Below are 17946 nucleotides of genomic sequence, written 5' to 3'. Positions count from 1 at the left end.
TTTTCTCTTTTTCTCAAGCTAAGAATTCATATTTTTTAATTTCATTTTTTTTTAATCTAACAATTATTTCAACAATTCAACTCTATTCTTGTCGCATTCCAAAATACTGACGCCATAAATATATGTATTTCGCTGTCTTTGGTAAACTAAGACCCATAAATTAATTATGAAAATTTCTAAAATTAAATAAAATGAAAAAAAACTAGTTTTCCAAACATGCTTACTTCTTAATGCATAAAAAAATTTTGTTCGCCAAAAAAATCTAGCCGAAATTTTTTTTAATTTTTTATGCAGAACTGCAACTAAATACTCGGGGAGCATTTCGGCATCAAAACAAAAATTTCGAAAAAATGGCGCTTACGTTTTTTTTTAGATCGCTAACATTTTTTTAACCAAAAAAAATCAAAATTATTTGAATTTTTTCAATTATTTTTAGTTCTTAACTTAACAAGTTATTCAACAATTCAACAATACTTTCATGTCTTTAAAAAATATGAACTCCTTAAATACTTCGCTGCCTTAGCTAGCCTTTGACTCACAAAAACACAACACCACTTGCCAGCTGCAACGCAAACAAACCCCAAGTTTTTGGCAACTCACGCTGCTAATAATTTAGACATTATTGACTATAAATAAGTTGTTCGTTTTGTCTTTTTTTGTGTGAAAAAAATTTAAAGCTGAAAAATATGTGCCAATTCAAGCGAGACATCGTTAAACGTTTTCTATGTGCAAGATTTCGCTTTTTTGTCGACAGCTGTGCAAATATGTGGCACAATTTTAGAGGCACTCCGCACACACACATTTATTATAACCTAGCTATGTACATATGGATGTGTGTATGCAAGCAGTCAGTGTCTATCCTTTTTCCAGCGCTCTCTGTCTATTTTTGACTCTTTTTTTCACTTTCGCCCCAAAATGGCTCGATGGCTGACAGCCGACGCAGCAAATTTACAAATGTTTATTGTTGACTTTAGCGGCCATTAAAAGTCGCAGCGCACTCAGCGGAACATATGCATGTTAGGCTGAAGCAAATAAATGAAAATATAACAAAAAAAACAATTTGGCACGCTAATGCCGCTGGCCACAAAGCCACAAAGTACATATTGGCAGGCAGGGCGAGGAGCGCGCCAGCGACCAAGCGATTGCCTACAAAAAAAATAAGAATAAAACAATAAAATTGGAAAGGCGCTCCTCTGACCTCAAATTACCACTACACAACAAGTGCCAATGCTGCCAGCCAACTAGTAAATTTGTGTATTTTTTCGGTTAGTTGGCTGGCTGGCTAGTTGGCTTGGCGCACCATGGCGTATGCGCAACATTGCCGAGTAGGTGATTTACTACATTTTACATTTACTGCTACTACAAACTATAAACATGCTGCGCTAAAGTGCGCTAACTGGCTCGAAAATTTCCAATTTCGCACACTTGCACTCACTTAATGCCCGTTGCGCTTTAAAATTAAGCTCATTCGAGCAGTTTGACTTGACTTGGCTGCCCTTACTTGCGCAACACTTTCGCTCAGCTCCACTTTCTCTGCCACAACCCTAATTTTTTTCGCTTACAATGGCCAATTGCTTTGTTTCAATGCTGCACAATTCTGCCACACTCGCGTCACTCGCATACAATGCCCGTGCAATTTACTGCAACACAATGGCCAGTTGGCACTTTCACCACTTTCTCTGTTTCTACATCTCGCCTCAACTCGCATGAAAGCGCTCAAATGCTTTGCTTAGCTGGCGAAAAAAGGTTCTCCTGTGTCCACAGACAATAGCCAACCACTTGGTGCAATACTATGCTGGAATTGTTAGGCCTTGCTTGCGTACTGTTATTGCAGTCGTGGCGGCCTTTTGTGCAGCTGCCAGATTTCATTGCAACTTCCACTGAATGGGCTACTGGCAGCAAACACGGATGTGGTATATGAGGAAAAATAAAAATAAAGATGAGTGCACTTGTTATCGATAACTTTTCTTAGTTTTGGTATTTGTAACGATGTTTTTTTCGGTAACGAATCTTTACGCTTGTTGGCATTATTATCGTCTTCCCATTTTTATCGATTTTGGCATTTGTATCGTTTGATATTTACGACTTTTCATTTATTGCTATCGATATATACATTGTTATCGTTATTGTTTTTGTTTTCATTACTATTAATATCGTTATCATTTTTACTATCGCTAATGAACTTTGTTATTATTATCAATAATTTATCGTATTTATTATCGTTATCGTAATCATTATTAACGATTTAATTGGCCTAATATTTACTATCGATATTTTATAGTATGTAATCGCTTTGTTATTGACATCGTATTTTATCGTTACCGATATATTATCGATATATTTTTCAATCGTTTGCAATCTAGATTTCTTTATTGATTTTAGTTATCGGAATTGTGGATAACTTCTTATCGATAAATTTTCGTACTTTTTGCCTTAGTGGTGCCATTATAAACTCAATAATCAGTACAATTACTGCCGTAATTACGGTTATTGATATCGCTATGCCTATTTTTATCGTTTTGCGATTTATGGGCTTTCGTCGATCTCTGATCTACCAGGCCATCTAAACGTCGCTGGTAAAAATTAATGCTGGAAACTCAGATAATTTAGGGCGATTACAAAGACGTAGGCACCTGCCAAAATTCTATAGCCGGGCGCTCGCAATAAGAAGTGGTCTTCAAGACTCCATCTTCTCCCTGTATGAGGAACGTAAGGTTTCACTAAGTCTTCTTTTCCCCAAGTCAAAGCAAATGTGATAATCCAACTTAAAGGCGGATCACTAAACTGCTGAAAACACCGCAGCCCCTGACGTCTTTAATAACTGTTTCACTCTAAAAAGTCCTCTTTTCCCGCCGTACAGCTTGTTTTTATTACTCGCCCCTCCGATTTTTAATTTAACGCCAGCTAAAGTGTAAACCAATCGGCTGGCTTATGTGCGCGTACGTGTGACAGAAAAGTGCTGCTACAAAATGAAGCAAAGCGTCATTTACCTGCAATAAACTCCCACCAAACCAAGTGATAAAGAGGAAGCAAAAAAAATTGCCATGATTTGGGGAAAACACCAACGAACAACTAAGCATTTGAACTTCAGGATAGATTCAGCGTCGCATTTGTTGGCAATTTTCAAGTGGGAAAATAAAAATAAACTGCTAAGCCCGCGCTAAGCTCAATGAAGCGGGGTTGATTATGAGGATAAGCATAAAAAATGCTGATCAAAGTGACAGGTTTTCAACGAGCTAAGCGAGTGTACGAGCAAATGCAAACGCTGAGCATAGAATAATCAGCTGGATGCGCCGTGCAAATGGTGGCGTAGACATGGCTGAAATTAACACCGTTCAAGTAAATAAAGCAAATAAGAATGAGCAGATGATGAAGAGGGGAAATCCACAATTTATCCCATTTTATTTGCACAAACACAAAAGACACAGTACTTCAGCTGGATAGCGCGGCGGTAGCTCATTTCTTGGTTTGTAAATCCTATTACTTTTCCAATTGTTTTTTGTGTCTTCATCCTTTTACTTTCATCATTATTATTTGCAGTACTTTCTTCAAATCACACGCGTGTGAATCGCATAAATTGCTTACACACGAATGATTACCGCGTCCGCTTTCGAGCTTCACTGGCTTTCCGCAAAACTGTAATTCACTGCTATCAAATCTCGGATAGTGATAAACGCAAAGTGAGGCCAGCGTAAAATAAATGGTGTTGGAGAGAGAAGGGCAGTGTCAGAGATAAAGCTCTTATGGTTGTGGATGCGGAGGACAGTGCCAGTAGAGATACTTTCTTCTAGTTTTCTAAGACCAATTCGGGTGAAGTGCTCATACTAAGTCATTGCAGACTATCAAGCTACCAAAACGCCAGATGACAAGGGAGAGGAAAGGCAGAAGGAGGAAGGTTAAGTATTTCGGCTGCATGGTCTAATATTTAAATGGGCCAAAAGAGTGTTTTTAACAACTTAATTTGGCTGAAAAGGAGGTTCTCATGAAGTCCATCCGATTCTGAAGTGGAAGAAGTTTCAAAGGAATTTCTTCAGAGCTTCAATGAATTAGTTTCTTTCTCTGAGTGCGAAGGCAGAAAACCGAATGGGAAAGTGGGATCCAAGATGTTGAAGAGAATTCATAAAGAAGGCAGTAGGCATTTTTTTTTTTAGGGACGGAGGAATAGGGATCCAAAGACGAACTAAGCTATAACGTTTGCTGAACTTCCTTGTGCCCATATTTCCATTAAAAGAATCAGATCATTAATGGTGACGACTTACCTTCAACCCTTAATTAGGTGTCTGATGAGTCGAACTTATTCAGAAAAAAATCTTAAGAAGAAATACATGAGGTCTTTGACGTTGACCGTCCTTGCGGTCTTTTCGAAGGTAGTCTGGGACGTCCTAAAACGAATCCTATGATGGAATAGTTTGGGTATTTTTAAGTGAATTGTTCGGCTGATATCTGCACCTTTTTTACATTCATGAGGAAGATGATTATGTGGTTGATGTAAATAATATCGATAATTTTCTCGACAATAATGACGCCCATGCCCATCGACATCATCTACGATGCCCTTGTCACTGTTGCCTGTTGTTCTACAAGTTGTACACAAAACGCTGATATGTTGAAGTTTTTTCATTCTCGCCTAGGCATATACATTAGGGTGATCCTTAAATGTACGAAGCAAATTTTTACATCATATTTCCCAAGCCTCAGCCCCTACGTCGAAGCTACTATAGTCAAAGGTATCACATCTAAATTTTGTTTCCGATTGAAGTCGGTTAAAGCGTGTCGCACAACGTTCAAATTTATATGTGATATCCTCGAGTTCAATAGTATCGATTTTGGGTATTAGATGAAATAAAAAGGTGTTAATTTGTTGAGTCTCTATAGGGGAATCTGCACTTTGCTCCCTGTGCCACACGCCTTAACTGACTCCACTCGGGAACAAAACTTACATGTGATATCTGTGACCGTGGTATGACCGATTGAGGGGTGAGACTGAAAAAAATTTGCATTTAATTTTAAGGACCACCCTAATATACATACATGCAGAGGTGCTGACATACATTCATGCATTTATTTATGCATACATATTTAGTCACATATGCCAATATTACTTACACTTACTTATCTCTCCATCCCAACTATCTCCTTTCGTGGAGTCTTTATATCCCACGCGCCAATCGGAAACAATTGTTGCTTTCGCCTTTTATTACTCATAATTTAGTCAAAGCGACCACGCCAGAAAAAAATATAATAAACAAGAAAAAGCGCAAAGCATAGTAAAAATAAAAACTATGGAAGAAAGAGCGCGGATGGGGAATCGTAACTCGTTGCAAAATTGAAATTAGACAAGCAACAAGGATGAAATCACTAAATATGAGTTGAGTGAAAGTAAATCGTTGGGAGCTGCTGTAAAGTTATTAACGTGCCAAAGGAATTTTCGAAATATCTATGAAAGTTTTAAATGAATGAATAGTAACCAAGAATATAGAAAATACTATAAATAATTTAAACGGAACGAAATGGAATTTTCGAAACACGCTAAAATAAAATATCTTTCAGACTGGGCTTCCGCTTAAGGTGGGTCTTTTAGCTTTTATAAAATTCTTATTCTTACTTGCCATCAAGAACTTGTAAGTTTGGACAAAGAAACTTCAGAAATGAATGGCATCAAAGATGCTTAAATCCAGCTACTCTTTCTATATTAGACCGGAGTAAAGCCGCATTAATTTTTTTTTGTTCAGAAAGGTTTGTAAGTTCAATTAAATAGAGGCTTAGGCGCTTTAGAATTGTTTGCGTGGAACGAAATGAAATTTTCGAAACTGAGTAAAATAAGTGGGGATTGAAATATTAAGGTTAATTCGCTTCCAATTGGAGAAAGTGGACTTTAGGCTGCTCAAAAATTAAGAATTTTTTGTCAGCTTTTTTTTTAATTCAAAGGTGAGCATCTGCAATGAGTGTAATGAGATAATCGTTGAAGAATAATTGTTTTCGATGGAATGCTGAGAAATATTGGGCAAGGAATAAAATTAAATTTTCGAAACAGATTAGAAAAAATTTATTATTTAAAATTCTTTTCCTTCGCAGCTGTTTATAAATAAATTAAATGGAATATTCTAAGAAAAGTTATCGAAGGGACGCTTAGAGATTTTCAAAATAGAACGAAATGGAATTTTCGAAACAGTGTGCTTAAATGTAATGAAAAAAAACAAAGTAAATGCAAAGGTAAGATAAGATGAAATAACTAATTTTTAACGACAAAAAATGCACAAACAAGGTCTTAGTCGAAGTGTGGACCTCTATGTATTTTAAGTTTCCTTGAGATGGAATGGACTGCTTTAAGTAATAGATATACAAACATATGTAATCAGAAATTAACTAAAACGCTAAGGAATGTAGAGAAAGGAATAAAAAGAAAATTGTGAAACAACGCCTCATACGCCATGTACGCCACAGAGGACAGGAGCTCAATTTAACTGCGACTGGCATGCGAATAAATTTATGACGCTGAACGTTCAACTGACCTGCACCAAGCAAATTTCGTGCTTCAAGCGTAAGTAGTTTATGTACATGCATACATAGTACTTTTCACAAACATACATATGTATCTACAATCAGCAAAGGTGGAAAACTAGCTAACCGATTGCGCTAACTCACTTTCCGCTGAGGTTATTTTCAAGACCCCTTTGCCGCTTTCCTTGCTGTGCGTTGGCTTTTTTTTATTTTTCGCATTTTTCTCTTACATTTTTATTTTCGCTCACATTTACCGTTATACCCTTTTACAACTTTCCACTAAATGAGTTTGTCAATATTTGAGCTGCTTTCATATTTCTTTAAAAGCAAACTCTATTTGCCATAATTTTTAGTTTATTTTATTTGCAATTTTTCTTAATATTTCACACCATTCCCTGGCTTTTTGTTTTCCCTTTCGCGTGCGAGTTTGCCCCACGTGACCACGCTTGGTGATGTTGGTCACGTTTCTCGACCAACATATTTTACTCTCGCTGAAACACACACACACACACATTCACACAAGCAACACATTTCGCCAGCTAGTCCTTACGTTGATGACTGTGTCTTACATGTGTAAGCGGTCGTTCTGGTCTGGCATTTCGCACGCACAACTGTGCCGGATGTGTGAAAGGGAAAAGAATGAGGGCGAGTACCAACAATGGCAATGGCAACATATTTGCAATTTATGCCCGTTTTGGTGTGTTCGCTTGTCATAAAATCGCACTGCCACCAGTGCACACTCTCACGCACACACATACAGTGTACACTCATGTGCTTGGTGAAGTATAAAATCAAATATACTGCCAACAAATGTATACAAATAAACGCCACCATTTACGTCCAAAGAGATTTCGATCTTTGTATTCGTGTTTGTGCGCATAAAAACAGACACTTTTAAGAATATTTTTATGTTCTTGCGATTTTTAAAATGATTTCTCAACAGTTGTTAGAGACGTAAATTTTCGGTGTATAAATTTTTATTACGATTTTTGTGTGATTGCGAAGCACGCAAATATATATGCATTCAATACATAGTACGTACATATTTTTGGAAATATAAAAGCATTTTTCGGCTTAGATTGTGAACTTCAAATTTAATTTTATTCGCAGCCACTACAATTACAGCAAGGGAAAACTGGTCTAACTAGCTAAAGGAAGCTTTTTATCTTAGTAAATCGGTGATACGTACCGCATTACCCAGTGTGTTTGTATAGACGTTCACAGAGTGAAAGCTCTGTCTGTCTATTGCTATAGCAATATTTTCGTCTGATAAAAGCTCATACGTTGCATTCATTTAGTCGATTACAGTCGATGAAATACCAAGTGAAAGCTCTTTTAACGTAACTCTACTTTATTCACAGCCTAGAAAAGCTTTAGGAAAGCTTTGAATAGATCCGAGGATCCGATCATCTATTTTTTTGTAATACAAAGCTTTTGTAAATTCTTTAACACTTGAAGGCTGTTAGCTTTCATAACATTTGTGGTTTTTGAGAGCTTTCATAATTTCACTCAAACTTTCACTTGGGAAAATGGAGTGACCGTCTTTGCAAATTTTTCTCAATAATTTTCATTTAAATTTCATTCGAACATTTTTCCAAAGTTTTCATGCTACGACAAGAGCTTTCGCTTGCTTTATAACAAAGCTTATCCGCGAAAAAAAAAATTTTCATTGCTTCTCTGTATTTTTACACATTTCCAGCTTTCAAACTATTTCATGCGCTTTCACTACTAATATTCTTAATTTATCTTTTCGTATAAATTTTGGAAAGCTTTCACAACTGCCGCAGGAGCTTTCGTTATATGTAGGTATTTTGGATGTATTTTTAGAGGCTGAGAACCTTTATACCTTCGCTTTCACTTGCTATAGGAAATGGGGCGACCTTCTTTTCTAATTTTTGGCACTCTTGGTTTCTTTATTTAAATTTGGTTTTGAGTTTTGATACTAAGTACTTCATGAGTTTTTACTTTTTTGGGCACTGTGTTGTTCTTGAAGATCCTCATTCAAACTTACTCTAAGCTGACTGTATACTACAAGCTTTACTGTCTCTAGTTTGAGTCTAATAAAGGCTAAACCAAAATATTTCACTGTGACTAATTTTAGAAGGTTGTGCATTGGGGTAGTCAAAAAAAAGTAAAGTCTGAATTTTCATGCTCTCACCCCCTTGGATTTTTCTATACCGAAAAATATACCACTTTTTTATTACGAAATCAAAATATATTTAGCGGTCGCTCGAAGCGCTTAAAGTTTTCCATGTATTTTAATTTGGGGAAAAAACAATTGTTCTTCGAAATGGTATAGAAATCAATATTTTTCGATCGGAAAAGTCTGTTTCTCGTCAGACGACTTCCAATTATAATAACCTATTGGTTATTTAACCTTTTTCTAACATTACCCTTTTTGTTATATCGCCCAAAAACCCCAAAAAATGTAATGGCGAACCCATAAAAATACGTTGGTATTAAAAATATGAAAAAAACTAATGGATATTATTATAGGAAGTAAAGAATTCTATACAATTTCCACGAACATTCCCACCATATAAAATACATGGAAAACTTTGAGTGACTTTCGAATATCTAGAAATGGGTTATAAAGAAATGTAAAATTTGTTTACATTAAATTTGATTTTTTCCCTTTAAAAATATGCTAAAACAATATAATTTTATTAACTTTTGGTATTTTTACTGCGGTGGACCTTCTTGCGAAAATACCCATTAAAAAAGAATGGGTTGAGCAGTCAAAACAAGTGCTGAAGTGAAGTACTTAACATAGTTTAAAACTCCGTCTTTTCATTTAAGTTTTTGCCGATCGTGTCTCCTTTCGGCACCTTTTCTTCTGTAGCTTCTTCCTCCATTGCCACTTCCTGCGCCACCTCTTCCTTCGCCGTATATATTTTTTTCGCCGCCCTTGGTTTGAGCTTTTTATCTCCAACTTCGTCTTTCTCGTTCGTCTCCCTTTCAACTACACCTTCTCCTGCATCTTCTTGCTTTGCTATAACGTCTTTCTCTGGAATCGCACGCACCTGCGTACAAACCAATATTAGTAACATCTGCCATCTTTCATTCCAACCCCACTTAATTCACTTTCCCCTTTACGCGCTGTAACAGTCCCAATTTGCGCAACACTGCCTTTGTGCGCCTCACCAGCGGTTCCCGGTAACGCCATATCGCCGCATCGATAACGGGATTATCCAATGTCTCCGGTATATCCGGCTCTCGATAGTGTTGCATTTGACCCGCCGTCTCATTCACCGTCTGCATGCCGCAACCGCCCGTCCAATGCATTGAGTAGTGATTGTGCAGACCCGTCACAGAATTGGCATCGTGAAAGCACTTCGTAGCCATAAACGGCTCCAGGTGTTCAGCGACGCGTGCCACATGTTGCATCATATACATGTATGTTGGTACTTCATCGCTGTAGGGCTTGCGCTTCGGATAGGCCGGAAAATAGACATTGCGGAAGCAGAGTGACGTCAGACCTTCACAATCGTCGTAGCGTATATGTGCCTTAGCGTAGCGCACCAAGTCAGCCCAGCTGTGATGTTCGCCCAATGGCATTATAACCTCATCGATGTCCAACACCACAATGTACTCATGCTTGTACATATTTCGGTAGAGGCAATCGTTCAGTGGTATTATTTCGTTGGTGCGATGATTTGTTAAGCTCATTTTTATCGCCGCGTACGTGAAGTGCGGCAATGCCGGCTCGCCGCGCACCAAAGATATACCCGGCGCCGAGACAAAACCTTCGCGCTCATAGTATCGCAACACCTTTGTGGCGTTCGGATGTAAGCCGAAAGTGGGCAGCATCACATGATCGGCGCCCAGTATACGCAAAAGCTCGAGCCACTCGACCAACCGCACCGAGTTTTCTCTGTAGGGATTATACAGTGCCGTCGAGCAAACAGCAAAGCCTCGTTGCGTGCGATTCCCTTCCGGCGGTGGATCGTAGATCACGCGCAGATTGTTAGTGGCGCGCGCACACTCCGACGACACTAAGGAAACGGTATGCGGCACCAAATCCCGCACCTCCTGCGGCATTGCGCATTCAACGAATATTGGATTGTAGTACTCAGGACCTTGACCCCAGTTCGCGTACCAATTATCGCGATACTCACGCACTGGCACAATTACCGGTGCACTCTGCTCCGTAAACCACAGCTGACAGTAGCTGGGCGGATAATCGACAGACTTAAAGTTGAAGGCATTCACCATAGCGAGTATGCGCACCAGCACCACACCTTCCCAGCTCTGCACGCGCGGTCGATTGTCATAGTAGGCGCCGTATAGGTAGAAAGTCAGATTGTGGCTGCGATGCATTTGCCAGTAGTTGTTATGAAATTGAAGCTGCAAGATCTCTGGATATGGCGCACAGCTTTCATTGAAGCGTAACTCGCCATGCCAGCGCTCTTCATAGAAGTCGATTGGTAGCGAAGGTAGCTCCTGTGCGATGAACGCACGCCGCTGCTCGTCGGTGGGTGCTACCAACACAGATCGCATTTAGTGGTGCTTTTGGAGAAAATATGCGTTCAATACTTACGCGGTCTTCGATCTACTACTAGCTCCTCCGCCTCTTCGGCCTTTGCATTATAACCATTTTCTGCTTTATCGGTTCCTAAAACATCTATCTGCGTGGAAGCCAAGCTGGTCAGTATCACCCAAGTGTCTAATAGCAGAAGCAGAAGCCAGAGATGTAGACGTGTAGACAACATGCTCGTTTAAATGCTTCTAGCTCTTCATGGGTACAACAGAAATATTTTATGAGCACACAGTAACCACACACAAGGCGAGAATTATAGATAAGGTCCAAATTGTTACTACAGAATCCCATTTAGTTAATTGACAAAATTAGACATTTTGCTTCGAAAGTTTGCAGAGTTTATGTTTTAAAATCGAATTCTACGAGAGTAGCGGCACAACATGCAAAGTAGTAAATGGAAAATGGCAACTTTGATGTGGTTTCGGGGGGTATATCTTTCCCCTTCTTTCCCCTCATAGCATTTTTTTTTGTGCAAACTCCGGTACTTGGAGCAAATCTCTGAGACGTAAGTAATTGACTTATCGTTCAACGATAGGACAGTGCAATGCAGGAAGCTAGGGTTTTTTGAACTACGAAAAAGTGTCGCCTCATTGATAATTGTATTATACTTTCCTTGCTTCTCTATTCATTATTCAAAATTTTTACATTGAATCTCACATGCTTGGTGAGCAACTGGCTTTTTTCCTTTGAAAAAGGCATTCACAGTACCAAGCCAAACTAATCGTATGTAGGACGTCTTTACCTCTGTTCGTGGTTGCGTATGCTGACGGGAATTTGACAGGGGTTTGACGAGTTGTCAAAAATTTCGTCTCATCCAATTGATGTAAGCAGATAGTACTACTTTTTCCTTGTAAAATAAAGTTAGTTAGCGCAGACTTTTTTGTCCTAGTGCAGTCAACGAGTGGATCAATCAGTCCGATGGCGCTGCTGGGAGCGGAACATGATCGAAACTTGCCAGAGATATACTCCCATAGGCCGCTGGGTTTCTTTGAGCTCAGCTTTCTTAAATTCAAGCAGATGGTCAGTGCTCCTAAAGTCACTGAGTCTACGGAAAGATAAAAGTCGACTATGTTCGGGGGCCAAAAATTCCTAGTAGTCTCATCTCTGCAGACTGCTGCTTGTCTTTACTATTGAAATGCAACTGTTGTTAAATCGTCTAAATGCCTCAAGATAAGTGGTGTTTCACTTAGTGTATTTAAGTTTTTAGTTCCGAAATTTACTTGCTATCCAAGGGTGGTCGCACTGAAACTCTTGATTTTAGCGGTACCGACGCCATTCACCGTTTACATCACCGACATTATCGCTCGTACTGTCAGCTTTTTTATTGTCCCTATCTCTCCCATTTGACCCCCAGGCTGCTTGCAAACCCGTGTGAACCTGCACTCGCCCTGGATGGGGTGAAAATTACCCCAGCCGCTGACCAAAGCCACCTCATAAAGTGCCTGTTAGACCTGTGCTCTCTTTTATCTTTTAAAGTTCAATCCCGCGGGCGAGCCTAATTTATTTTACCTCATTCCTTCGTTCATATCATGATCACTAGAGGGTTTTTTGATCGAAATTAAGGTATTAATATGCGACCATTTTTTGGTTTTAGATAGCTCAAATCATCCTTTAATCAAGATCAATGCCCTTCCCTTGTAAGTATGGTGTGACACGATCGATTTGGCGGTACCAGTTTCGCTTCGCGATCGGTAACTATATTTCTGGATTATGTTGATTTCTCTTTCGCCTCATTCTTTTTTTTTTTATTCCGAAGATCAATACTAAATCCAGCCAACTTCTGATAACTTATCATTAAAAATCATAGTAAACTGAAGATCGGTACTCTACTTGCCTAGTGTTCAAGCTACGGTCGCTAAGATCAATTTGGTTTGTATTTAGATTAATACTCTTGCCAAGTCACATTTTGTTTTTGGCTCAAAAATAACTCATTTGGCGAAAGGGCGATTCTGATTCTTGTTTTCTTCATGGTTCCTCATATACTACTCATATAACTACTGTTGAGGATCGATGATCTTTTTCATTCTTCATTTGCATGATCACAAATTGTTCTTGATGGTCTCGTTGCTACTCGATCTCTCAGAGGTAAGAGATTTTGTTTTTGTGATTTGTACTTTCTTTATCGGAAATATTTCGCTACTTTACTAATTGTCTATTTTCTGAGAGCACTTTCAGAATGCAATTTTATCAATTCGTGAAATAGATTCCAAAAGGCAGAAAACAAAAGAATTCTTATCGAACGCTTGTAATATGTGCAACACAACAAAATTTACAAAGAAACAGGCTGTAAACAAATGTAGGTACACAAAGTAATGTACTTATTATATATACATATGTATGTCTATCTGCACTGTGTACTTTGCCCTAAGAAGCTAAAATGCGTCAGGCGTTTGTGACTTTTTACTATACATACATTTGTATACAGCAGATATGTATATCTGTACATACATATGTACATTAGACCGACCCGAAAAAAAAATTTCACCGTACACTCCTGAATATGGAGAATCTTTACAATGGAATTAGGGCAAAAAATTGTTTGCAAACCTAGGAGTGGTCTTTTTACATTTTTCGTCACGTTTTTGGCATTTACTGTCGGATCTTAAAATATGATATATAGATATTTTTGTCTCGATGAGACGATTTCTTTTTTTTAAGCTCATTGACCTTAAGTAGCCCATTCTAATACTTACCCACCATATCTCAGTTCTTATCACCCTAACGTACCGCCCTAATGTCGCCAAATATCATTAGGCTTTTGCTAAGGAAATATTTTTATTATTCCAATAGAACTATTTTAAACAAATTTTTTTAATTTTGTTTCTAATTTATGTTGCAGAATTTGACATGAACTTTGAATGAAGTTTGGAAAAAAATCCTACTCAAGACAAAAAATCGATACATCAAACTTTCAGATCCGACTATAAATCCCGAGGATATGACGATAAATGTAAAATGGCGACACCTACGTTCGACCAAAAAAAAATCGAAATTGCCTTCGAATTGGAATACTCTTTAGCAAAAGTTGAATGATTGTTGGCGACCTTAAATTAACTGATATTAGGGTTGTACGTTAGGTTGGTAGGAACTGAGATATGGTGGTTAAATACTAGAACAAATAAAATTGTCCACTCGAGACAAAAATATCAACATAACACGCTTTGAGATCCGACTTTCAATGTAAAACGATAACCACTAGGTTCGGACGAAAAAAATTAAACAATTTGTTATTAGCCATGCAAAAATACTTTTCACTCAGGGGTGTACGTCAAACTTTTTCCCCTCTTAAATTGGTACTGTCTAATGTACATTAGACTGCATCACTCCCCAAAAAAAAAACGGAACTGTATTTCCATTGGAATTATAAGAACTATTATATTTTAAGACTTTCACCAAAATATTTCAGAAAAATATTAAGCTGGACCGATTTGAAACACCTCCAAAAATGGAGTTTTTGATGAATAGTTTTTTTTTAATATTTTTTGAAAAAATCAACGACATAACATTATAAGTTTAAAAAATTTTCATAAAAGTATTTAAAAAAATGTTCAACGGAATCATAATAATGAAATTTTTGATGTTGTTTTTGAACTTTTTTCAAATGTTAGTTTAAGAAAAACTTGAATAACTCAGCCAAATTTCACCCATTTAAGCTTAAGGGGTATCATTGGAATGGTATTTTTCCACTCTGACGAGCGTCCTTCCAAGTTGAATTAAGATGTGTTGATATTTGAAAACAGAAAAAATTGGACGCGAATGAATTTCTTTGCAAAGAAATAAAAAGTGTGAGAAAATACTTTACCAATGACACGCCATAAGTTCAAATCGGTTAAGTTTTGGCCCAGTTATTCAAGTTTTTCTTAAACCAATCTTTGAAAAAAGTTAAAACAACGCATCAAAAAATGTTTCCGTTGAACAAAATTTGTTTATATTTTTATGCAGATTTTTTAAGCTTAAACGGTTTTGTCATCTGAGGGAACTTTTTCAAAAAAACCTTTGCTGGAAGTCTTCAAATATAATAAATTTTGTAATCCCGGCGGAACAACCGCAACCTTTTTTTAGTGATGGAATCTAATGTATATATACACATTCCTATTAATTTGTTGTTGTTTTTTTATCTTATCGATGATCGATGTCAATACGAAATACAGCAAACACGATAACTGATAAATAAAGCCAGTAAAGTGAGCGTGCAAAAATTATAAAAAAAAAAAGTTTGCTTCTATTTGAAGACCGAAAGCGAAAGTCCCCGCAAAAGCAGGGTTTCACACGCACCAAAATTGCCAAGTAGCAAGAAAAGAGGATAAGAAAGTGGTCGATATCAAAATATTTCTTCGAAAGATGTATGAGTAGTGCGGATTAATAGTCGAAACCCCCCACTCAAAAGTGTGTCCAATTCACAGCAAGTAAACCCCATTAACCGCGCTTAGAAAAACAAGCAAAAACGAAATTCGAAAAAATAATCAACTTTACAAACCCAAACGAAAACTTCACTCAAAAAGTGTCTTATGTTTGCACAGCGCCTCCAGGCACATACGACATTCTAATACTGTAAATTGATCTTTGAGCTTATGATTCCTATGCGCATACACACAAGCAAATATGCACAGTTATGTGCACAGTACTACTTATGTTGTAGCGCAAATTATCGACGTTTAGCGATAAGATTAGTATTTTATGTGTTTACTACCTCACAGCCGAGAATATCGGCGGCGGTCACCGTGAGCTGCCTTGAACGCCAGTTGTGGGCCAAAAACAACTGGCTACAGCGAGCGCAAGCAGGCAGTTCAGTCGCAGACACCAGTAGCGGCAGTTCACAGTGCAGGAAAAACGTTTGACATGAAAATGCAGAAACTACAGCTTTGTTTGTTAGCCACACTAGCCGCATTGGCCATCTTGTTGCTAGGCCAGTTCCAAGCAACGACAGCAGCGGCGGCCGAAAGTCAATTTGATGCGCTCAAGAGTCAATTTCTGCCAGCTGAGTATAAAAATCGCAACTTTACAGTGGGTAAGTTGAAAGCAAGTAGCAAAATGGCTGTTAAAAATAATAGTATGCTATAAAAAATTACTACCAAATCTCCAGATGAGCTGAAGAAAGTGTTGCGCGAGAAGTGTAAGAAAGCCGCAGGTGGTGAGGAGAATTCCACTCTTTATCAGGATATCGAGAAGGGCATCACGGTGCTGACCACCTGCGTGGCTGGACTGGCCAATGTGACAGCGCTGCAAGAGGAAATTGCCTCCGCACGTCCTATTGGCGAGCTAGACACCGTCTTCAATAAGTACTGCGACAAGACACCGCAAGCCATGCAATGCCTGCGCGACTTCAATGCCAAAGTCCAACCCTGCCTCAGCGCGAAGGAGAAGCAGCAAAATGTTGTGCTGATGCGCATCGCCACTGGCCTCATTGACTTTATGTGTTCGCATGGCGGCGATCACATAGCGCTCTTCGTTGCGGAGGAGGGTCCCGAGTGTTTGGAGGCGAATCGTGAGGCGATCAATGCGTGCTTGAATAGCTCATTTCACGATAGGCTGCCGAAAGATATTAAGGTGCCCGATCTGTTCGATTTGCCCGAATTGGTGCTGGAGCCGGGGCACTGCGTCGATTTGGAGCGCTTCCAAAGCTGCACCATACACCATTTGGAGCAGTGTCGCGAGATTACGCCAGCTAATGTGGCCGAGTCGGTATTTAAATTTATTAAAAATGAAACGAGTTGCAATCAATTTTTGCAAGTGAAGGAGAGTGAGCGCCCAGTGTTGCTGAAGGCGACTGGGAGAAATGGTGGAGTAGCTAACAAGGCAGGCAGTGCATTGGGAGTGCTGCTAGGCAGCGCGCTGACATTGATGGTGAGCCGAATGTCAAAACTGTGAGGCAGTGGTGAGCCTGGAGAGATGTATTATTGAGGTAAAACGATATCGCTCTTAGCGATAAAAGCAGTGAGAAAAATATATCTGTAGATAACGTTTCGTTCAGCTGATAAGCTTCAAAATTCTATTTAGGCATTTTCAGCATAAAAATGAGAAATAATCGATTTAAGAAATTATAAATTAATGAAATGTTATCGAAAACCTGTGTTGAAAGGAAAACGAATATACATAGGTATATCGAAATTTTGTCGACATGTTATAGACGTACATTTTTTTGGAAAAAGCAAAAAAACATGAGAAGTCGGTAAAATAAATAAAGTAAGAGCCTCTTAACATGTTATTTGAAAGTCATCAAAATGAAAGTGCGTTTATCGATTTGTTATCAAGATAGATGTTTACCAAGCATTTATTGATTTTAAGCCTTTTTAGCCTTTTCGTTATTAGCACTAACAATAATCGAATTATTTTTTTTTAGCGAACAGTTCTTTGTTAATCGTAAAATACAAAATGTTATTCTTCAATATTGTAACAATTAGTTATCGATTTCTTTCTTGTTATTTTAAATTTTTCGATTTATTCAATCGCAGTACAATGATTTTAGCGAAAAAGAAGGCTTTATGAAAAGGTTGATCGAGCTTAGATAATTTAAACGAGTAAAAAACAAAAAATATAGATTTTTCTAAATTTTTTGTAATTTAAATTTCGAAAAAATTTAAATGAAATGATCGATTCATAACGATTGTAGCTTATTAAACGATATTTATCGGTTGATCGATTTGTTTTGTATTGAAAACATTAAAATACTCTCTTGACAATATCTGTAAAACTGTAACAATCGATATTTCGATAAATATTTCATTAGAAAAAAATATAATAAATATTAATGACTGCACAAATTTTCCGATAGCACATAAATATCGATAACTAGATATGAAATCGATTGATTTCGATAATTCACAGTAGCAATTCTATGTAGCCTACGATATTTATTTTAAGATTTTTTTATTTGATAACTTTCTTGGAGATTTTCAGCAATATTT

At 37.9% G+C, this 17946-nt stretch overlaps 2 protein-coding genes across 2 annotated transcripts; one reads left to right on the top strand and one right to left on the bottom strand.

The window, feature by feature from the left end:
- Positions 1–9275: 9275 nt before the first annotated feature.
- Positions 9276–11213, bottom strand: LOC108363849 (uncharacterized). The gene is made up of 3 exons (XM_017617358.1): positions 11042–11213; positions 9598–10982; positions 9276–9524 (listed from the first exon to the last, which is right to left on the bottom strand). The coding sequence occupies exons 1-3, from the start codon at positions 11211–11213 to the stop codon at positions 9276–9278; spliced, it is 1806 nt and encodes a 601-aa protein (XP_017472847.1).
- A 4549-nt stretch (positions 11214–15762) lies between these two features.
- On the top strand, positions 15763–17946 carry LOC108363848 (27 kDa hemolymph protein-like). Its single transcript, XM_017617356.1, has 2 exons — positions 15763–16049; positions 16125–17946. Exons 1-2 carry the CDS (start codon positions 15881–15883, stop codon positions 16907–16909), a joined length of 954 nt encoding a protein of 317 aa, XP_017472845.1. The 5' UTR covers positions 15763–15880; the 3' UTR covers positions 16910–17946.

The sequence above is a fragment of the Rhagoletis zephyria genome, unplaced genomic scaffold (assembly GCF_001687245.7).
Source record: "Rhagoletis zephyria isolate East Lansing unplaced genomic scaffold, Rhagoletis_zephyria_1.1 Rzeph_scaffold_01396, whole genome shotgun sequence".
NCBI classification, from domain to species: domain Eukaryota; kingdom Metazoa; phylum Arthropoda; class Insecta; order Diptera; family Tephritidae; genus Rhagoletis; species Rhagoletis zephyria.
This window is presented reverse-complemented; position numbering and strand designations above follow the sequence as displayed.